The 23,914-nt window shown below is 45.0% G+C and overlaps 1 protein-coding gene across 16 annotated transcripts in view; it reads left to right on the forward strand.

The window, feature by feature from the left end:
* fhod3b (formin homology 2 domain containing 3b) overlaps positions 1-23,914 on the forward strand; it is a 742,093-nt gene that overhangs the window by 491,369 nt on the left and 226,810 nt on the right. For all 16 annotated transcript variants that reach the window (XM_072509894.1, XM_072509896.1, XM_072509895.1 and 13 more), the window contains exon 7: positions 16,468-16,579. In XM_072509894.1, coding sequence (XP_072365995.1) covers positions 16,468-16,579 — 112 coding nt within the window. The remainder of the gene's footprint in view (positions 1-16,467; positions 16,580-23,914) is intronic.

Raw genomic sequence — 23,914 nt, forward strand, 5'->3', positions numbered from 1 at the left:
CGAGATCTTCCGGCTGTTCACGCTTGTGGGATCTTCCGATCCCCCTGCGTGGGATGGATTTGATGGGAAACCCCATTGACAGTGGTGGGACTGGAAGATCCCGCTGCTGGCCAACAGCAGGCCACCTCCTGCTGCCCAGAAATACGCCATGGCGAGGCCAGAGAATCTTGCCCTAGTGTGGGAGAGCAAGAGGGTGTTCAGAGGTTTTATACCCAGTCTCTCCTTCCTTCCCTATGTACGGTATGCAATGTTTGTACAGCATGCAAGGAACAATACTTTTCACTGTATACTAATACATGTGACAATAATAAATCAAATTTTTAAAAAAAATGTCTTTTTCCAATTGGCAGGCAGTGACTAATCGGGTACCGCAGGAATCTGTACTAGGACCCCAACTGTTCACATTATGTATTAATGTGGCAAAGAGTCAATAAGACGTAGGAACAGAATAAGGCCACTCAGCCCATTGAGTCTGCTCCGCCATTCAATCATTGGGCTGGTTTAGCACAGTGAGCTAAATAGCTGGCTTGTAATGCAGAACAAGACCAGCAGCGCGGGTTCAATTCCTGTACCGGCCTCCCCGAACAGGTGCCGGAATGTGGCGACTAGGGGCTTTTCACAGTAACTTCATTGAAGCCTACTTGTGACAATAAACAATTATTATTATTAGAAGAATTGGTTTCCCAAGACAGATGAGATATTAATTATCTTCTCAACGAAAACAGTTTAACATCAGGAATAAGATTTTAAGGGAATATTATATTCAACTTATTTTTTTAATGTCAATGGTTCTGTTCAAGGTATGATGAAGTGAAAATGCCATAATCTCCAGATTCTTCTCTGGTCTCCTGCTGTTTTAGTCTCATCATTTTTAGTCTTGATATTACTCATGGGGCAGTACTTTAAAAATATGGAGAAAGCTGTAACAACTGGTGCAGAACAGGCAAATCCATGTAGATTTGAAACTTTCGACACTGCTGTATTGTGTCTCCATGCTGTGTTCTATAGCTTCCTTCCCCAGGTCCCCTAACTCCTCACCTCCAGACACCATAGCCGAGGGAAGGGGTCAGTGGCTTAAATGTCTCTGTTTTAACACCAGCCCCTGTCTGTTATTCAGCTGGTGTTGGATACAACCCACTAAATACAATATCTAATAAATATGTCTGTTTTACTGCTCTCCTCTGCAGTTGGGAAGAAAACATAACGGGTGACTGAACATTATTTGGAGAAAGAGAAATAGAAAATATGTCAGGAGTAAGAATGATAAATGACCTTTGTCATCAATCATGTTAAACAAACACAATTTTATATCTGTTCTTTCAGCGAGTTTTGCTTGTGTGTGTATGTGGAGTGTCTTTGAGCAGTGTGTTAACCTCCAGGGCTTTCATGGTGAGAATGATTAGGAATATGTACCGAGAATTGGTGCTTTAAGCCTGTGCTCCTGTCGTGTGCGCCAGCTTATCAGACAGTTACAAGACAAAGTAGCTTTATTCACTGAGATTGGAGATTGTCACGATCAACTGATCAGATTTGTTTCACTCGTTGGGTTGGAGTTGCCGGAAGCAAGTCACGAGTGGTTGGGACAGTGGGGTTAAAGCTGGGAGAATTTCAGACTTTATTTTTATCCCACTGAGAGCAAAATAGGCACTCGTTGACCAGTTTAGCAGTGGGACTTTGTGTGGAGTTTGGGCAGCTAGCAACAGGGCCTTTTATTTGGCAGAGGTAACAGCACACGCATGTGCACAGAATGAAGATTACATTTTCTCAGCTGCCAGAACATTTTGGATGAGGAGCAGTCTAAATAATATGATGGCACAGTGGTTAGCATTGCTGCCTCACAGCGCCAGGGATTCGGGTTCAATTCCAGCCTTGAGTGCTGTCTGCGTGGAGTTTACACGTTCTCCTCGTGTCTGTGTGAGTTTCCTCTGGGTGCTCCAGTTTACTCCCACAGTCCAAAAATGTGCAGGTTAGGTGGATTGCCTGTAGCTAAGTTGCCCCTTAGTGTCCAGAGCTGCGGAGGTTATGTGGGGTTATGGGGACAGGGTGGAGAGAGTGGGCCTGAGTAGCGTGCTCTTTGAGGGCTGGTGCCGATTCAGTGGACCAAGTGGCCTCCTTCGCTGTTCATTTTCTTCAGTGGTCATTTTCCAAAATTCTTCAGACTCTGGAATGGTTCCCACAGATTGGGATGTTAGCGAATAAAATCCACGATTTAAAAAAGGGAGGAAGAGGGAACTATAGACCAGTGAGCCTAACATCGGTGGTAGGCAAGTTGCTGGAGCCCTTGATCAAGGATTTCATAGCACAACATTTGGAAAACAGTAGTATAGTGGCATAATCAGACAAAGTCAGCATGGATTTACAAAAAGGAAATCATGTTTGACAAATCTCCTGGAATTCTTTGAAGGTGTAACTAGTAGAGGAAAACTGGTGGATGTGGTTTAATTAGACTTTAGCAGATTACTATGTAAAGTTGAAGTGCATGGGAATGTGGGTAGTGTCTTGAATGATGGAAAGCTGGTTAGCAGACAGGAAGCAAAATGTTGGAATAAATGTGTCTTTTTCCAGTTGGCAGGCAGTGACTAGTGGGGTACCGCAGGAATCGGTGCTAGGACCCCAACTGTTCACATTATGTATTAATGTGGCAAAGAGTCCATCAGACAACGGAGCAGAATTAGGCCACTCAGCCCATTGAGTCTGCTCCGCCATTCAATCATGACTGATTGTTTCCAACATTCTCCTGCCTTTTCCCCATAACCCCTGATCCCCTTATTAATCAAGAACCTATCTATCTTTCTCTTAGTGACACTCAGTAAATTGGCCTCCACAGCCTTCTGTGGCAAAGAGTGCCACAGATTCACCATCCTCTGGCTGAAGAAATTCCTCCTCATCTCTGTTTTAAAGGATCATCCCTTCAGTCTGAGATTGTGCCCTCTGGTTCTAATTTTTCTCCTAGTGGAAACATCCTCTCCACGTCCACTCTATCCAGGCCTTGCAGTATCCTGTAAGTTTCAATAAAATCTCTCCCCCCTCCCCCCCCCCCACAATGTCCTTCTAAACTCCAACGAGTACAGACCCAGAGTCCTCAACCGTTCCTCATACAACAAGCTCTTCATTCCAGGGATCAGTCTTGTGAACCTCCTCTGGACCCTTTCCAAGGCCAGCACATCCTTCCTTACTTACGGGTCATCCAGACTCAAAACATTAGCTCTCTTCTCTCTCCACCTCAGCTGTCAGACATGCTGCAATTATCCAGTATTTAGTGTTTGTGTTATATATTAATGGCTTGGAAGAATTTGCAAATGATGCAAAGTTGGGTGGGAGGGTGATCTGTGAGGAGGATGCAGAGATACTTCAATGGGAGTTGGACATGCTGAGTGAGTGGGCATATGCATGGCAAGTGCAGTATATAATGAGGATAAATGTGAGGTTAACCGCTTCAGTAGCAAAAACAGGAAGGCGGATTATTATTTGAACAGATGTAAACTGCGAGAGGAGATACTCATCGAGGCCTTGGTGTCCTCGTGCATCAGTCTCTGAAAGTAAGTGCAAAGGTAAAGGCAGTAAAGAAGGCAAATTCTATGTGTTGTCTGAGATGCATGGACAGGTTGGATAGTGAGCAGCTGTTCCCCTTAGTTAAGGGTCAGTTAAGAGGGGACACATGTTCATTGTGAGGGGTGGAAGGTTTCCTGGGGATTTGGGGAACAACTATTTTACCCAGAGAGTGGTGACAGTCTGGAATGCATTCTCTGGGCAGGTGGTAGAGGCAGGATGATTCACAACCTTTAAAAAGTACCTGGATAAGTACTTGGTAAGCCATAACAGTCAAGGCTATGGGCCAAGTGCTGGCAAGTGGGATTAGATGGGCAGGTCAGGGTCTTTGATCGGTCAGTGCAGACTCAATGGGCCGAAGGGCCTCTTCTGCACTGTAGTATTCTGTGTTTCTGTTTATTGGCCTTCACAGCAAGGAGATTTGATTATAAGAACAGGGTTGTTTCACTGCAATTGTATAGGGCATTGGTGAGGTCACATCTGGAATATTGTGTTCATAGAAACTTATGAAATTCTAACGGGATTAGACGGAATAGATTCAGAAAGAATGTTCCCGATGATGGGGAAGTCCAGAACTAGGGGTCATAGTTTAACTGAGGATAAGGGGTAAACCTTTTAGGACTGAGGAGAAAATCCTTCACCCAGAGAGTGGTGAACCTGTGGAATTCATTACCACAGAAAGTAGTTGAGGCCAAAACATTGTGTAATTTCAAGAAGGAATTAGATATATCTCTGGGGCTAAAGGGAGGAAGGCAGGATCAGGGTATTGAACTTTTTTAAAATTTAAATTTAGCATACTCAATTTTTTTTTTCCAATTAAGGGGCAATTTAGCGTGGCCAATCCACCTAGCCTGCATATCTTTTTGGGTTGTGGGGGCGAAACCCACGCAAACACGGGGAGAATGTGCAAACTCCGCACGGACAGTGACCCAGAGCCGGGGGGTATTGAACTTGATGATGAGCCATGATGAGAAATGGTTGAGCAGGCTCAAAGGGCCAGATGGTTGCTTCCTGCTTCTATTTTCTTTGTATGTTTTTATGTAGGAATTCCATGAACACGGGAACAGTTTTAGACAACTGGACAAACCTGAAGATAATGGTAAAATACTGCAGATGTTGGAAATCTGAAATCAAACAGAAAGTGCTGGAAATATTCAGCAGGCCTCCAGCATCTGTGGGGAGAGGTACAAGAGGTCACATTTCAGGAAGATCATTGATCTGAAAAGTGCAACTTTGTTACTCACTGCAGGGGGCTTCCAGAGCAACTGTGCGTTTACAGCATTTTCGGTAATAATCATGAAGATGAAGGACAACTTGATGACTCGCCCCTTATCTCTGCGGGAACAATGAGCTCGTTTGCAGCGAGTCCAAAATTTGTTGAAGCTGTGTTTGATTTCAGAAGAGTTTCCATTAGAGGTCTGAATATCTGGCAGCAGTGCCAACTATTACTGGTCCTCTACGCAGTGCGTACACAGAAATTAGATCTTGGGAGAATGCGATCATTCCATACGGAATAAAGACAGGTCTCTGGTATTTAATTGTCCCAGTAATAAAAATTCCTGACAGAAACTCATTGCAACTCTTTTCACCCTATTTTGTATTGACAATGGAGCCGGCCACTTTATCACGTGCATTGGACCTTTCTCTTGCTGTCATTTGTTTTGCAAATGTACACGTGCCCATCAGCCGGGCTCATGTTCTGTCCCCAAACTAATCCTTTCAAAACGGTGACTTGAGTTGAATGAGGTTTCTCCTTGGTTTGCCTTCAGGCCAGTGTACTGGCTGCCATTTTAGATTTAAAGCATTTGTTACATTGCCCAAAGCTTGTTAAAGGCTATCCTAGTGCGGGCTGTTTGATTTTGTTCTGTATTTTTAAGCGAGGACTGTGATCATTATTATCCCCCACCGCAGCGCTCTAAATCACTCATCAGGCAGATTTATTGTGTGGTTGTATTTCTGGATGACCTGCATGTGGGTTGAATCGATGACTGCATACCTGTGTAATATACTTTCATTTCATGCGGTAGTCTGCCGGGGGCTAACTCCATGTTGACCCAGGTGTTTCCCAACGGTGATGGGCGGTAAGGGGTGCGAGGGATAAAAGTTCACACACAGTCCATTTCAATGTTGGGAACTTGAGCGTACCCTGTGCTTATATCTATTCAGACAGAGTGGTACTGTACTCGAGGGCTATGACCGCTTGACCTGGATGTACATTACACAAAACATATGTGTAATTGTTATCCTAGACTTGAAGCATTTTGCTCAGTTATTCTAAAAACCTGCCCTGCACAAGTCATATCTTGACATTTTTGTCTCCGTCCTGGTCTGTGGTTAACTAATTACAATGTTCATATTTACTTTTGTATGTCAGTGTCTGGGTGCAGTGATGCAACAATGATATCCCATGTGGAACCATTTATAATTTCTTCCTCCATCTCTTGAGGGCTCACAGCTTGGCTTCCTCTTCTGAGTATTTATGTATTGTGCAGGGTTAATGGTGAAGTGTAGCTTGTTAAATTGTCCATGGGGTTTTGTACAACAGGGCTCATCCAAGCAGCTGTGGTTTGTGTGAGAGTTTAGCCGGTCTGTGTCAGCAGGATGCCCAAGCGAATGGAGGTGGTACCACCGGCCACACTTATCCTTAGCCAATGCAACTCCTCATTTTCCAACGGGACTGGGAAACAGAACACGATGTGACATTCGCTACAATTCCGCTATAGTTGAGGCCAGGGTGACCAAAAGTCAACCAAACGCAAGAGTCCTTAACTAGTTTATCCAAATAGTCACTTATCCAGCACAATGAGAAAAAAAAACATATAAGTTGGTTTGGGGCGGCACGGTGGTGCAGTGGTTAGCACTGCTGCCTCATGGCGCCAAGGACCCGGGTTCCATCCCAGCCCCGGGATGTGAAGTTTGCATATTCACCCTGTGTTTGTTTGCGCCTCACCCCACAACCCAAAGATGTACAGGCTAGGTGGATTGGTCATGCTAAATTGCCCCGTGGAAGAAAAATAGTTGGGTATTCTCAATTTATTTTTAAAAATAAGTAATTTAACTGTTGGGAGTGCACAATTGATCGGTATAATGACTCAGTGACAATTGTGGAAAATTGCCACTTTCATCCAAGACCTCCAGACCAGACATCTGGGTATTTAATGTACGAATAGTTAAATTCAATCACCAATAGTAACCTAGATTATTACTATTTTGGAAGTAAGGGTATTATTTCTTCTTCCTTAGTATATTGCAGTGAATGTTATTTTAATATATATTACCTCCAGAGAATGAAACTTAAGGCAACCTATTTTAGCAATATTCACGCGTGAAAGTGCAAATCTTTCCATCGAGATGACTCGCCCAGGAACTCTCATTGTTGAGGTAATCGGAACTCCAGCTCATACAGGCTACAAAACTAGAGCAGCCACTGCTTACTTTCTCCAGTCCCCTACTAACTCTTTCCTTCTTTTCGCATGTTCATCAGTTTATTGCAGAAATAAAACACCCAGAGTGTGAGCTAGAAGCCTTGTACTTGTTAATCAGGGGGCTGAACACACTCATTTTAAGTGGCTACCAGATATGCCAGAAGATGGCCTGACCAAATATGGCGTCTGATGTTTTTCTGGCCCACTGGGTTATGGCTGCCAGTGTAGGGAAATTGAGGTTTTTTTTCTCCATTTTGCCTGAAAAACAAACATAACGAGTTGCAATGAAAAAACAGACAATGCTGGAAAAGCTCAGATCTGGGAACATCTGTGGAGAGAGAAACTGAGTTGCCATTTTCAGTTGCTGTGACCCTTCAGAGCTGAAAAAGGAGCCATAAGGACATGAAATGTTAACTTGGTTTCTCTCCACAGATGCTGCCAGACCTTTTGAGTATTTCCAGCATTTTCTGTTCCGATCTCAAGATTTCCAGCATCCGCAAAATTTTGGTTTTACTGTAGCAAAATCCAATTTGTCTCATTTTCACTCTTGTGCATGATTTCTTTTTTAAATTGTCCATCTTATAAATTAACTCACTTTATAGACCTTTGGCTGAGGGTGAGGATTTTTTTTAACGAGCCTGTGTATCTGCGGTTAACATCTAGCATATTTCACGTGAACCACATCCTGACTTCTTGCATTTCTTGTTTTGTGGACAAGTTTATGACTGAGACCTCTAGGGCAGGCACCTAGCTCCTTGGGGCCAGGGTCATATTTCCCAAATACGTTCAAGGCAACTCCTCACTGATCAGTTGGCTGTTATTGTGCAGTATTCATTGCAGGCGGCTCCATAGAATCTATACAGTGCAGATGGAGGCCATTCGGCCCATCGGGTCTGCACCGACTCTCCGTAAGAGCACTCTACCTAGGCCCACTCCCTGACCTGTCCCCGTAACCCCGTGTATTGATCATGGCCAATCCACCTAACCTTTGGACTGTGGGAGGAAACCAGAGCATCCAAAGGACATGCACTCAGACACCGGGAGAACGTGCAAACTCCACACAGTCGCCCAAGGTTGGAATCAAACCCAGGTCCCTGGCGCTGAGTGGCAGCAGTGCTGACCACTGTGCCACCATGATGCCAGTCTGACGCATGTTTGACAAAACAGAAACAACTTGCATGTATTTTTTTTAAAAGGCATTCCATTGCTTTGTGAAAGAGTGACACTTGAGGTAGTTCTCTTTCATCATTGGACTATGCAATTTAAAACAATGCATCAAAACGCTCATCATAAAAGGAAAAGGAGATGACAAGGAGTAAGAGTAATGGTTGAACTCCTGAATGTATTTAAATCTGTATCATTTCAATTGAGATCAAAGAAATGTTATTTTATAATAAACAGATCTAACGGGAAACTATTAACACTCCCTTTGAAGGCAACATTCACACCTTAATAACTTGGAATGGCTCACGTTTGGTCCATTCACATTTTATCAACACAGCCCAATGTGTTGAAAATGGCGGTGCCGGCTTGCATGTTGGATTTTCGCCACTGGTGGGTTTTGTCAAGTCGGGGAAGACCTGCCCTGGAAACTCACCCAATTTGACAGAAGGTCGGTAAAACTGGTTAAGAAGCTCAATGAGAGCTTTTCAAGGGCCAATTTGAGATTTGGGGACATATGGGCTGCACAGTGGTACGCCCGACGTGCGTGGAGGAATGGCACAGCGGGAAACTGGTCATGACTGCCTCCTGAACTGCGGTGAGCTTGAAAGAAAGCAGCTGAGAGGAGCACTTAGTCATTGGCATACAGGTGCCATCAGGTGCACACAGGTTGTGGCTCTGATAGTCAAAGTTCATTCAGGCAGTGCACAGGGCCGTCATCTGCCTCGCGTCACAGGGAGCATAAGGGACGTCAAGGTTTCGAGATGATGGGAGTCGAGCAGAATGCAAAGATTGCAGCAGCTGGTGATGGACGCACAACTCTCATATAGTGGCAGTGAAGAGCAGCCATTCTCTGCAGGAGATCAAAAGGCTTGGGCTTGAGGTGGGCAGAGGAGAAGGACAAATGGCAGCAAGATATTGAGGCTATTGCCTTGTTTTCCAAAGTTCCCTGAATGCTGTCAATGTTCCAGTGTTACGCCCTTATTAAAAAAAGTGAGGGAGGCAGAAAGTAGGAAACTATAGACCAGCTAGTTTTAACATCTGTCACTGGGAAATTCTTAGAATCCATTATTAAGGAAGTAATAACAGGTAATTTAGAAAGTCCGAACGCAATCCATCAGAGTCAGCATGGTTTTGCGAAGGGTAAATCGTGTTTGACTAATTTGCAGGAGTTCATCAAAGATGTAACAAGCCAGGTAAATAATGGGAATCCTGTAGATGTAGTATATCTGGACTTCCAGAAGGCATTTGATAAGGTGCTGCACAAAAAATTATTGCTCAAGGAAATATCGCATGGGACCAGGGGTAATTTATTAACTTTGGATAGAGGACTAGCTAACCGACAGGGAAAGTGTGGGGATAAATGGGTCTTTTTCTGTTTGGCAAGATGTAACTAGTGGATTGCCACAGGGTTCGGTCCTCGTGACCCCAACTATTTACAATATATATTGATGACGTGGATGCAGGGATAAAAGGGACAACCAAATTTGCAGATGACACTAGTAGCTGGGATAGTAAGTTGCGATGAGGAAATAAGAAATTTACACATGAATATAGATGGGTTAGGTGAGTGGGCCAAAATGTGGCAGCTGGAGTTTAACATGGATAAGTGTGAGGTTATCCATTTTTGCCATAAAAATGTAAAGGCAACTTATTATCTAAATGGGGAGAAACTTCAGAATTCTTCGGTGTAGCGGGATCAGGGTGTCCTCGTGCATGAATCTCAAAAAACTAGCATGCAAGTACAGCAGGTAATAAGGAAGCAACTGGAATTTTATAGCTAAAGGAATAAAGTATAAAAGTAGGGAAGCGTTGCTGCAACTGTACAAGGCATTGGTAAGACCGCACCAGAAGCATTGTGTACAGTTTTGGTCCCCTGATTTGAGGAGGCAGTTCAGAGGAGATTCACTAGATTGATTCCAGAGGTGAGGGGTTTGTCATATGAAGAGAAATTGAGCAGTTTAGGCCTATACTCTCTTGAGTTTAGAAGAATGAGGGCAGATCAAATTGAGATACATAAGATGATAAAACGTATTGACAAAGTAGGCGTGGGTCAATGTTTCCTCTTGTGGCACAATCTAGAATGAGAGGTCACAGTTTTAAGATGAGGGGTAGCAGATTTCAAACAGATGAGGAGAAATTGCTTCTTTCAAAAGGGTCGTGAATCTGTGGAATTCACTACCCCAAAGTGCCGGGACATTGAGTAAATTTGAGGAGGAGATAGACAGGTTTTTAATTCGTAATGGGTTGAAAGGTTATGGAGAACAGGCACGAAAGTGGGGTTGAGGACAAGGTGAGATCAGCCATGATCATATTGAATGGAAGAGCAGGCTTGAGGGGCTGAATTGCCTACTCCTGTTCTTATATTCTGATAATGTTGTAACAGCACGAATCAGTCGAGCGATTGTGTAAATATGTTACAGGTTCATTTATGAAGACGAGGCACACAAAGACATTATGTATATGGATAGAAAGATTGAAGACAGCAGAACTGTGTGCTGTATTTTGTGCACAGGTTGAACTGAAATTGAGATTGGACCACATGACAATCTTCCCTGCTGCTGAAGTCCTGCTGCTATCATTTAGAAGATACTTTGTCACCTTTCAAAAGAAGGAGAACTATTTATAATGTATGTTCAGGTTTAGTTACCATTACATAATTGTGTAGAACAGAGTTTCTACAGCCGAGTGCTGATCTGCTGGTATGCCCAGATCTTGTAACGGTGATCTAGCCTAGAGGTTTCTTGAATTGCTCACCGTGACCTGTGGGGATGTCAATCTTGGGATGTGTTCCTGGTTACATTTGGGATCTTTTCCGGGATGTTATAGGACACTACGGTGATTGATTAGCTGAAATGGACCTAATTTGTTCTTGACGCTACATTGTGAAATGATTTGGTAGGACCTTGTTTCCAAACAAATCCTTCTCACCTCGTCTTGTTGCTAAGTACATTCCTGGATGTAAACTTGTTCTCTCAGCTGTAAACTTGGCAATTCTGGACCTGGTTTTTTTATTGTGCACTTTGGTAATCTTTTCTTGCAGGAAGTTGCTCTCTAGTTTCCGAGAGAGTAGATTTCTACCTATTTGCCATGGAATAGTTGCAGTTATAGGTGTCGCTCTCAGACTCAATGTTGTAGACTGTGGATGGTGCTTGGTCTGATTACAAGTGAGAATTGGAGATGTCAACCTGTGAACCATTCAGCTAGGCCATTAGATCTAGGGTAATAAGAAGTAGCAGTGTGATTGATATTCCACTTCTCGCCCATATCTTGAAGTGACATCAATAATTTGTGGACGTTATCTGTCATGATCTTTCTAGGCACCCCAAATAGACTGAAAATAGAACTTGGTGTGCATGACAGTTGTATTTGATACATTGTGGAATTGTCGAATAATGGGATACTTGGTAAATAGTCAACAATGGTGATAAGGTCAGTGCCATGGGCATGAAAGAGATTGGATATGATTTGGACCAAGGTAGGTAGGACCATCACGTGGGAATCAGTGTTTCTTTGTGCTAACTTGGCACATGCTCTTGACATGCTTCGCACTTCTTGACAGCTTTGATGTCATTGGTCATACCCAGCCAATAGACGGTCTCTCTTGTGAGTCTCCTTGTCTGATCTATGGCCATGTGTAAGCATTAAAATTGTTGAAGAATATCAGGTCGTGAAGATTCTGATGTGATGTCCTACCTGCCTTTAAAAATGACTCCCGGGAGATGACTAGCTGGTACCAATAAGGCCCAAATGGTTTGCTGTTTGTGGACATGCTGAATTGAATGAGGCCATCCTTCATTTTATGCGGTGGTGATGGAGGTGGGCATGGGGGGGACTCAGCAGCCTTTGAACCATGGCACGGGATAGGGATGGAACTCAGTAACTTATTATTCATGGGGGTTGGAGCCTAGTATTTGTTGGGCCATGAGGGAGCCTAACACATTCCGTGTGAAACCTGTTCTGCAAATCGAGGGCTGGATTTTACTAGCCCTTTAGAGAATGGGGTTAGTGGTTGGGGGGTGGGGGGGGGGAATTGTCGAGAGGCCAAGGCCTGTAAAATGGAGAGGGAAGGTGGGTTAAAGTGCCTGCCACCTCCCTGTTACCATGGCAATTTGCAGTGAGTGGGCGGGAAACTGCCCTTTCGTCCAGAAGCCAATTGAGCTGCTTTAAGGGAGCCAAACAAAGGCCTTTTTCAGCCAAGTGGGAGACTTGGGGCTCAGTGGGGATGGAGTAATTCTCCTAAGTGGGAACTTCCGCCCATGGCGGGTCCTTCCAGCATCACTTTCTGCAAGGCGACAACTTCACCCCCCTCCCCCTCCACCCTCACCAACAGCAACACCCACCTCCATGCTCACTGGGGCCTGTTTGACTGACCTGGCACCCCCAGAGTCCACTTGCTTTTATGCATCTTTAGCTAACAACTTGTAACACTTTATCACCCTTAAATGAAAAACCCTCACTGGGACACCCCCCCCCCCCCCCCACCTCCCCCATGAGCTCACAATGCTTTTACTTTCTGGATATTTGCGATTGTCCCTTTTAGGGCAACACAGCAGAGTAAGGGTCACCTGGCCTGGGTGACCAATCAGGACTCGAGGTGGGGACTCACCTCAGGGGGGGGTGGGGGGAGTTTTTCCAGCGCAGAGGTATTTCAAAGCTAGCTGCAAACCTGATGCTGTTCTTGAAGATCAGTAAATAAATCCCGTTGTGTTCTCCAATGAACTCTCTGAAAATGCACCCTTACAACGCTGTGCACCAATGTACACCATACAGTGCTACAATTGCAGAATGTTCAAGAAAGAAAGTTTTCCAAAGTGCATCACAATTTAACACTTTTTAGATCACTTTCTGCCTCTAGTTTTACAATTGTTTTTTTATCCCGGGGGGGGGGCGGGGCAGGGATGCCCAGTCTACTCTGATCTCCATCCTTATCCCATTGTACCTTATCCTGTCACCCCCCCTCCCCCCACACTGAGAGGCTTACAGTACTGTGTGCTTAAATGTAGAATTAACATGGCTGAAGGTTGATGGGTGTAGGGATAGGAGTGAGGGATAGCCTGATTTTAAAGTAACTGGGAATGTTACAGATAATATCAGGACCCAGCAAGTGGACTGAATATTCTTTGGATACAATACTGTGTGAGATTGCCATCTACTGTTGCAAGTCACTCATTGCAGGCACTGTGCTCCAGTTTTACTGTGGAAAGATAATCCTATTTACTGATATCTGAATCTATGTTTTTCAATAAATGAGATGCCTTTCGCCCATTTAAAATGCATCTGAAGCCCTCTGCGAGGCAGCATTTTAGATGGGCATTTAACACGGAGGCTGGAGCAGAAGTAAACGTTGATCAGATCTGCTGAAATCTGTGTCAATGTGACCCATTTTGAATGCTGAAGTGTCGGATATCCCTGAGGAAGCCAGAATATTCGAATAGCTGAGGCTGGTGGCTTAGATTGCTGCAATTGCTTGGGGAGCTACTCTCCAGTTTATGGTTCTCCCCACTTAGCTGTTCTTTACAAGTAGCATTCTTCTTTCAGACCTCTTGTCTGCTTGTGATTTCTGATAAATGCACAGCGTGTTTTGCGAGCCTGTTAATGTGTGGGCTGGGTTTGCATTTATGGGACAATTCTCTGATTGCTGGGTGCAATTTGGATTCCTCGTCTCAGCATTATTTATATTCTGGATAAATATTCAGTGGTGTTTCAATGAACTATCAGCCTGTGTAATAAACAGTGGTATGTGTCTACAACAGAACAGATGAAGGTGAAGCGGAGACCCAATGGGGAGGGAGGGGGTTTTAAAGGTTGTTTGATACAGTGTCATAATTTGCGATAGCACTTAATTAAAAAGTTGGTGCATGGTTCCCACATTTAAAAAAAAAAAAAAAAGTTCATTCCATGGCTATGGGCCCCGTTGGCTAGACCAATATTCATTGCCCATCCCTAATTGCCCTTAAGAAGATGGTGGTGAGCTGCCTTCTTGAACCGCTGCAGTCCAACCAGCGATGCAGGTTGATCGCAAATCACAAAGGGCCACGCGCCAGAGTATCTTTTATAGCTGAACTGTTTGGAATTAACTAAGCTTGTTACTTATTTAAGAAAAGTTGGCAGCTCAAAAGTTGCAATGAGAATGCTCTGAACCGTCACTCAGTTCCTGTTGGGAATGATGTAACTTCCCGCAGTGGCATGTTTGCAAACAAGTGGTATTCTAATCTTGAAAACAGTCAGTTCTACAATGAAATATGGCTTTGCTTCTGGACTCCAACGGCAAAGTGTAGCCACAGTAAGATCTAAGTATCGGACTGGCACAGTCATCTCTGCTGTGGAGCCTGGTAATGTTCACCTGTTTCTAAGTTGATCCCAGCGCCCAAGATTCCGTTTTGCTGTGCTAATGGAGTTAGCTGCGAACACCAGCAGACTTCAGTTCTCCTGAAGTGGTCCTGCAGTTTGAATTTAGACCCACAGGTGGAGCACTTGAGTGATGAGCCCTTCCTTCTGGGGATTAGCCCTCAATTCACCAGACTCTGGTTAATGCTCTGGTTAAATTGATGCCACCTCCCAAGCGCTTTCTGCCTGGCCATAACAACCTTTTTATCTCGTGTGACTTGGCCAGTGTTGTCTACCTCATACACTGCAGGAAAGGATGTCCTGAAGCGTGGTACATTGGCGAGACCATGCAGACACTGCGACAACGGATGAACGGACATCGCGTGACAATAGTCAGGCAGGAATGTTCCCTTCCAGTAGGGGAACACTTCAGCAGTCAAGGGCATTCAGCCTCTGATCTTCGGGTAAGCGTTCTCCAAGGCGGCCTTCAGGACGCGCGACAAAGCAGAATCGCCGAGCAGAAACTTATAGCCAAGTTCCGCACACATGAGTATGGCCTCAACTGGGACCTTGGATTCATGTCACATTACATTCATCCCCCACCATCTGGCCTGGGCTTGCAAAATCCTACCAACTGTCCTGGCTTGAGACAATTCACACCTCTTTAACCTGTGATTATCCCTCTCTCCAGTTGCTCCGTCTGGAACTGTAAAGACTTCATTACCTGCAAAGACTCGCATTCAAAGTATCGTCTTGCATCATAGGTTTCTGGAATCCACCTCTTCATTCACCTGAGGAATGAGCTAAGCTCCGAAAGCTAGTGATTCGAAACAAACCTTTTGGACTTTAACCTGGTGTTGTCAGACTTCTTACTGTTTCCTCACAGGAATTAACATAGCGAAGCTGCTCTGAACTGGTCCCAATGCAAGTGTTTCCCTCCTTAATTCATGCCCTGTACAGTTGTCGCAACATTCCATTTGACTTCCTAATTACCTGCAACTGCAAGCATGCTAGGTTTTTGTGAATCATGCATAAGGGCGCCCAGATTCCTCTGAACTGCAGCATATTCTCCAGTCTCCGTTTAAATCACCTGCTTTTCTGTTCTGTCCGCCAAAGTGGACACATTTTCCCCACATCATACTCGCTCTGCCAATATTTTGCCCACTCACTTCACCTGTCTAGATCCCTTTGTAGACACTTTGTAGCCCCTTGCCCCCTCACAACTTGCTTGCCTACTTTTCTTTGCATCATCAGAAAATTGCCAAAATACAGTTGATCCCTCATCCAAATCATTAATATGGATCATAAATAGTTGATGTCCCTGTACTGATTCCTGTGGCACTCCAGTAGTGACAGTCAACCTAAAAATGACTCATTCATCCTGACTTTTTCTTATCAGTGAGCCAATCCTCCATCCATGCTAATATATCATCCACACAACTTGAGCTCTTTTCTCGTACCGTAGCCTTATGTGGCATCTTTGCAAGTGTCTTGTTTTTGATTGGACTGAGTTGACAAATGATCGTAGAACATACAGTGCAGAAGGAGGCCATTCGGCCCATCGAGTCTGCACCGACCCACTTAAGCCCTCACTTCCACCCTATCCCCATAACCCAATAACCCCTCCTAACCTTTTTGGTCACTTAAGGGCAATTTTTCATGGCCAATCCACCTTACCTGCACGTCTTTGGACTGTGGGAGGAAACCGGAGCACCCGGAGGAAACCCACGCACACACTGGGAGAACATGCAGACTCCGCACAGTCAGTGGCCCAGCAGGGAATCGAACCTGGGACCCTGGCGCTGTGAAGCCATAGTGCTAGCCACTTGTGCTACCGTGCTGCCCTTATTGATCAGTCCATATTGGTGGGTAATTTTCCTGAATTCAGTCTGATTTCTCTATATTTGTGTGGGTTTTTAAAAAATGAGGCAGTTCTTTTCCCGGTCATGAAGTTGGGGCAACATCTTTTTAAAGGTAATCTTTGTCTCTGTTTGTTGTGTAGTTCCGCCTGGTGGTGAAGACAGCCCTGAAGCTGCTGCTGGTGTTGGTGGAATACACGGAGTCAAATGCACCACTTCTCATCCAGGCTGTCACCAAAGTGGACCACAAGAGGGGTGAGTGGCATTGCTTTATTTATACTCAAATCCCCGTCCTGCTCAATCATTTGGCTTCAGAACTTCCTGTCCTGCCGACAGCAACCCCTTCTATGCGGGTTCCCTGATGGCAGACAGTGCTAAAAATGGGAAAACCCATTGACAGCGGAGGGGCCGGAAGATCCCACCACTGCTGGGGGAGTAATTATTTGCAGCAATGTTCTGTTAAATACCCTCAGTAGAGTGTCATTGATACCACTGTCAGCTAAGAGTCGAGTATATTTGCTCGGCAGACGAAGCCTATTTAAGAAGCGCACTGCAACAGTCTACAGTGCCTATTTAAATGGAATATATTCACTCATTATTGCATTCAGAGTTCCTTACAACACTGCAGTTTGCAGTGATGGAGGAATTAATCAACCATCTCCATTCTGGTCAGGAATAATAGTGTCATTACGTACAACCTTTTTTTCCCAGAACTTATTTAAAACAGTGCCAAAACGTATGAAAAATGAAAATCGCTTATTGTCACAAGTACTCTTCAAATGAAGTTACTGTGAAAAGCCCCTAGTCGCCACATTCCGGCGCCTGTTCGGGGCGGCTGTTACGGGAATCGAACCGTGCTGCTGGCCTGCCTTGGTCTGCTTTCAAAGCCAGCGATTTAGCCCTGTGCTAAACAGCCTAAACTGCAACAGTATGCAAATAAAGTGCTACACAGAGAATAGTTTTCAAACCTATTCACTGGCCTGCTCTATTCCTTTTTACTAGCCTTCTCTTTTTACGTTAGTCACAAAGGCCGATATTTTGATTGGTGGAGGAGGCTGTTCACTTTTTTCCGAATGATCCAATTCTAACTTTACAATCTTGAAAGAAGCAGGTTAAATTCTAGCAACTGAGATTCATACAGCGATTGCTCTCTATTGGTGCCACTCTTGTTCTGGGCTGCACACACTGCAATCGTGTAAATGCTACAGGGTCAGACTTTGTATTCCACCCTACAACGAGAGAGACAATGGGAGAACTTAACCAGATCTGGCAACTGTCCCCCACTCTGTTTTGTAAAAGATTACAAAGATCGATTGTACAAGCAGCATATGATATTTCTGATGGGCATCACTGTCAGGCAATGACCATCTCCTACAAGAGAGGATCTAACCGCCGCCCCTTGACATTCAGTGGCATTACCATCGCTGAATCCCCCACAATCAACACCCTGAGGATTACATTGATCAGAAACTAAACTGGACTAGCCATGTTAATAGTGTGGCTCCCAGGGCAGATCAAAGGCGAGGAATCCTACAGCAAGTATCTAACCTCCTGACTCCCTAAAGCCTGTCCAGCATCTACAAGGCACAAGTCAGGAGTGCAATGGAATACTCTCCACTTGCCTGGATGAGTGCAACTCTAACAACACTCAAGAAGCTCGACGCCATCCAGGACAAAGCAGTCCGCTTGATTGCTCCCCCTTCCACAAACATTCAAACCCTCCACCAACAGTGGCAGTCATGTGTACCATCTACAAGATGCACTGCAGTAACTCACCAAGGTTCCCTAGCTCCTTCGAAACCCACGACCATTACCTTCTGGAAGGGCAAGAGCAGCAGGTACCTGGGAACCCCACCACCTGGAGGTTCCCCTCCAAGTCACTCACCACCCTGACTTGGGAATGTATAGCCGTTCCTTCACTGTCGCTGAGGCAACATCCTGGGAGTCCCTACCTAACAGCGCAGTGGGTGTACCTACACCTCGAGGACTACAGTGGTTCAAGAAGGCAACTCACCACCATCTTCTGAAGGGCAACTAGGGATGGGCAATAAATGCTGGCCTACGCCCACATCCTGTAAATAAATTTTAAAAATATAAAAATAAGCAATCTAAATAGTCTTCCTCTGGTTCCTAAAAATTATAATTGCAAAATCGTTTTCTCCTATTTTACACTTGCGTTGACATTTTCTTGATCACCTTTAGTGACTCTGAGGGAATGAACCACTCTGGGTACATGATCTTCACACTGTGGCCTGTCTTTCATTGCATGAAAGGCACCATATAAATACTGTCATTGTCTGGGCAGTGACCTTAGCTACAGATCATCCTACTGTAGCTGGACAGATGTGTCCTGTTTGCTCTTCAGTGAAGTATCCCTTATCCAGAATTCTCAGCTCAATACATATGCAATCCAGAATGCCCTGTAAATATTCCAGGGTGGAATTTTATGGGTTGCATCCTCCTGAAATAACTATTTCAGTATCCTTTCCTCTGTTTGCTGTCCCAGTCCCTCCAATAAAACCGTAAATAAGGAAATGTCCATTGATATAGTCATAATGCCTATTCAAAACCTATGTGCGGGATTCTATGACCCCCTGTCTGGTTTGAGAATCCCCGGGGGGGCGGCGCGAATCCCGCCTCGACGCCGGCTGCTGTATTCTCCAGCGCCAGTTTTCGGGCGGGGGTAGGGTTCACGCCACGCCGGTCGGGGGCCATTGGCAGCGGCCCCCCCGGCAATTCTCCGGGTTTTTGGCCAGTCCTGCCGGCGTGGATTAGACGTGGTCCCACATGGCGGGACCTGGCAGTTAAGCAGGCTGGGGCTGTCCTCGGGGCTGGGGAGGGGGGGCGGGGGTGGGTGGGGACGTGAGGGGATCCGATCCTGGGGGGGGGGGGGGGGGGGCCTAACGGTGGCCTGGCCCACGATCGGGGCCCACCGATTTGTGGGCGGGCCTGTGCTATGGGGGCACTCCTTCCTTCCGCGCCGGCCCCTGTAGGGCTCTGCCATGGCCGTCGTGGAGAAGAGAACCCCCTGTGCATGCGCCAGAATACACCGGTGGTTCTGCGAATGCGCGGGATCGCGCCAGCCCTTTGGCTCACGCGCGGACCCGCGCAGTCTCTTCGGCGCCGGCTGGCGCTGTGCCAACCACTCCAGCGCCCACCTAGCCCCCTGAAGTGCAGAGGATTCTTCTACTTCTGGTCGGCCCGATGCCGGAGGTGCTCGCGCCGTTTTTGACGCCACGGTCGGGCCATCGCGCCGATTCCGGAGAATCCCGCCTATGATTTCTGGGTAGGGAGAGTAACGTTTTCCAGTAGTCTCGTAAGTGCGTAGACTGTTACAGGCAAAGCAGAACAAATAACAAACTTCAAAAACCGCCCTTCTAACATGAACAACCAACATTAGGAGTTTCTAAAGGCTGTGGACTCCAAATGAAAATGCTTCTCTTGGTAGCAGAAAATGTTGATGTCCTCTCAGTCTTGTCTTCAAATCCCTCCAGGACCTCGCAAATACACCGATGGAGGGCATTGTTAAGTATTTGGGCATATATAAATGGGCTGGGGTGCATCATCACCTCCAAGGAATGATATTTTGGGTTAGTTGATTAAGTTTGCTTTTAAGGCTTTGTTTCTGTCAGTGCCCTATCTGGAGCTATCATTGTTGTAATTTTTGTTTGGTTTGTTGATTATTGTTTTCTTAAATGAGTATAAATAGGGGACCCCACCTGGGGATGGCACCCATCTTTAATTTGTTTATTTGACTTAATTATTTGCTTTAATCAAAAGAGTTTGAATGGGGGACAGATGGGTCACTGGGTGAGTGAGAGGAGAGATCTGAGACGGAACAAAGTTACTGAACTCCATCAGAATACGTTATGTGTTTTAGTTTTGCCTATCGGCAACCGGCTTAGATTCTATTCACCCTCTATCTCCTCCTACAGCCCTCTTTCAATCCCCGATCAGTTCTGACCTCACGCACATTCCTGGCTTTTCTCAATCCTCCATTGGCAACCGTGCCTTCAGCTGCCTGGGCTTTAAGCTCTGGAATTCCCTCCCAAAAAGTATTTGCTTCTCTCCCTCGCGTTCTGACTTTAAGATGCAACTTAAAATTGACCTCTTTTGAACAAGCTTTTGGTCACCTGAGCCAATAGCTACTTCTGTGGCTCAGTGCATTTGTTCTGTAATGCTCCTGTGAAAGCACTTTGGGACATTTTATCACGTTAGGGTGCTATAGGAATGTTGTGGTTCCCAAGCTATCGTCCGTGTAAGCCTAGAACTTGGGTTTAACTCTCTGGTTTATCCCTGTTGAATTTGGGGCATGGTGGATCAGGGTGGGCTTTTTGTTTTCCCTGCTGCCCCTTTTGGTGAATAAATCCTAAATCCGAACGCGTAAGATTTATTCATTTCGGCAGCTTAGTTTATTTGGAGCATGGATCTAAACCTTACAACCTGTAATTTACATTTGGTACCGCACCCAGCGGCGGCAACCTTTCTGGGTTACTGAAAGCTTTTAGTGAGCACTGTCTGCCTGTTCTGTGCAAGCTGCTAAACTGCTAGTCAGAGAAAGTGTGTCCTTTGGATAACTTTGACATTCTAGGATAATTGCAACCATGGGCAGCACGGTAGCACTGTTGCTTCACAGTGCCAGGGACCCAGGTTTGATTCCCGGCTTGGGTCACTGTCTGTGCGGAGTCTGCATGTTCTCCCTGTGTCTACGTGGGTTTCCTCCGGGTGCTCTGGTTTCCTGCCACAAGTCCCCAAAGACGTGCTGTTAGGTGGATTGAACATTCTGAATTCTCCCTCAGTGTACCCGAACAAGCGCCGGAGTGTGGCGACTAGGGGATTTTCACAGTAACATCATTGCAGTGCTAATGTAAGCCTACTTGTGGCAAGATTATTAATTACTGGAGTGGAAAGCACGTGTCATTTATCGAGCAGTGCTTCACGCATGCACTGTGAGCTCTCGCATGTGGAGAAAAGAGCAAGGGTGTGGGAGTAATTGGATAACTCTTTGGTAGCCGAGACATGATGGGCTGAATGGTCATCTTCTGTGCTGTATGATTCTAAGCTTCTGTGGTTCAGATAGCACTCGCGATTCTTTGCTTGATTGATGCCGCAAGAGCTGTGCCACATATTTCAGCAGAGTGAAAAATCCATGATTGCAAGGGACGATTTGCATGAGCGCCAATCTCCTCCCGAGAACTTGTGATGTGTTTCATTGAAAACGAGCGACACGCTTAGCTAAATTTCCCAGATAGGAGGCTATAGCCTATCTGTGAGGTATGAATTTTGGTAAATTTCAGCAGAGGCAAAGATCGAGCTGTGGCCACCATATTGTCTTTGATTCTATACAAAGTTAAAGGGAATGAAATTCTGGGTCAGAATTCTGGCACTGTTATATGTGGCTCTGTTGAGATGCTCCTGCAGCTGAGCGAGGGCTTGTCACAAAGTAGGACACTGTGACCTAATATAAGCAATGTGTTAATTAAACTCCTCACCCCAGATGATTTCAAGGGTGTTGGAGGTTTGAATTGCTTCAGACCATCTTGTATATGTGCCTGTTATTCTCCATTTATCCCATTGAAAAGCACAATGTGATGAAATGTTGAATGTAAAAATATCGCACTGGTGAACAGCTGCCTGTCAAGAACCTTGTGCAGGCTATAAATTGATGACACACAAAGGTCCTTTTGGATTCTTGCTGTGCCCAGCAGAGGTTGCTAGATGCACTTCCTAATTGTAACATCAGGCTTAGTGGCCTTTAAGGTTCCATAAATATGGGCATAAGCACAAGTAGGTAGTGGTTAATTTGTACACGGCAGTGGTTAGACAGGCAGTAGATAGATTGTCGTGCGCAATTTTGTTTTATATCCCATTAGAGAAAGGCCATCAAAACCTGAGAGAGTAAATTGTGTAGATTCATCTGAGAAAAGCAACTATATTTACTTCTAGTGTATATGTACACTGGCAATTTAATTGGTGCTGAATGATCAAGGCTGGCTTTGATGGTGAACGAGCAAAAGGTTCTTTCTGCTGGCTGAGAAATCAGTGGTGAGGGCTAATTGATGTGAAATTCTCACTAATCTCACAAGGAGAAAGATTAGGAGTAATTTCTGCATCAATTGGGCGAAAAGTAAAATAGTAGCAGCAAAAGGCAATGTGTTGGTGTTATTATCTTGCTGATTACATCATTTCAGGGTTCTGAACATATGTAAAAAGGCTTTGCTGGATGTTTTACCAATACGATATTGCTTCAAAAGGCTTCATAGTATATTTACTTCCCATCTGTCTACTGTCTAGTATCATGTCAGGCAGCCAGCCTCTCTTGCTCTGCCTGGACTTTAAGAAGAAAACTTGTAGTGAGGCAATATTTCCTACTCGCCGTATATCTCCTTTTCTGGACTGGAAGAATCTGTTCCACATGTTGGTTCAATCCCTTGTTTATGATATGTAATTGAATGTTAAAAAATCCTTTTAATGTGGAGACCCAAGGAATTTGGAAGGTCTCCCTACACCTTTGGTAATTATTTTCAATGCGGAGAACAGTTCGCTTTTTGAAAAGAAAAACAGAAGTGTGGGATGAGAATCCAGGATTGCAAAGCTTTGCATTTTTTGGTACGGGGTTGCAAATTGCTTTGATTAAATGTCACTTTTTTGACTGTTGCAGCACAAGCTGCAGTATGGATTTACAATGATTACTAATAACCTAACTGTATCGTGTGTGTGTGTGTGTAGCATTATGTGAGTCAGCAATCCATGGATGTGGCTTTCAGCTACAATCATTAACATTTGCCTTTTGGCCTTTCTAATAACTTTTACTTTCTTTCCCTTTAAAATGCATCCCTGTTTCTTTTGTGTGCACCATTTGCCAGACCAATGCTCTGCACGCTTCTGAAGATAATGAACTGAGTTTTAATAAATGCACAGAAGTCAACAGAGCTCTGCCACAATTGCTGTTGTTCTTGGATTAAACTTGAGAGGACAATGCCATTTCTGCATAATTGTTGATTGTGGAGCAGGAATCCTGCAGACCTCAAAAGGCCCAAGAAAGTATGTGTTTGTGGGAAGCGGGGCCTGATTTTTTTTTTTGCCAGTACATCTGCAATCGTTTGGTCGTAACATTGCCTCATTCCAGTAGATGGGGCATTACACGCTGCCACTGAAAATTGCTCAACAGGGCTCTATCCCCCTGTGGTGGCCAAGCAAAGAGCTCAGTGATCACAGTGTGCGCTCAAAAATCAACCTGCATCGTCTCCACTGACCATGGGACAATCTGGGAAGAGGATTGACTTGGTTCACCTTAGCAAGGTTGGCTGAAAACAGATTTAGAATCCATATACTAAAGCCTTTTACAAACACTGGCTGAGAATTTCCTCCAAGATGCTCCCACTCAGCTGCCACCTCTAGTTAACGGAATCATAGAATGATGTGGCACAGAAGAGGCCATTTGGCCCGTTGTGTGTGCCCGCCCTTTGAAAGCATTATCTAAATATTTCCCTGACTTTTCTTTGTAGTCCTACAGATTGTTTCTGTTTTCAAGTATTGTAGTACCCTCAATAACGACACGAGAGTGTAGAATGGTAAATGATGGCATTA

This window comes from Scyliorhinus torazame, chromosome 6, assembly GCF_047496885.1.
Source record: "Scyliorhinus torazame isolate Kashiwa2021f chromosome 6, sScyTor2.1, whole genome shotgun sequence".
Lineage (NCBI taxonomy): Eukaryota > Metazoa > Chordata > Chondrichthyes > Carcharhiniformes > Scyliorhinidae > Scyliorhinus > Scyliorhinus torazame.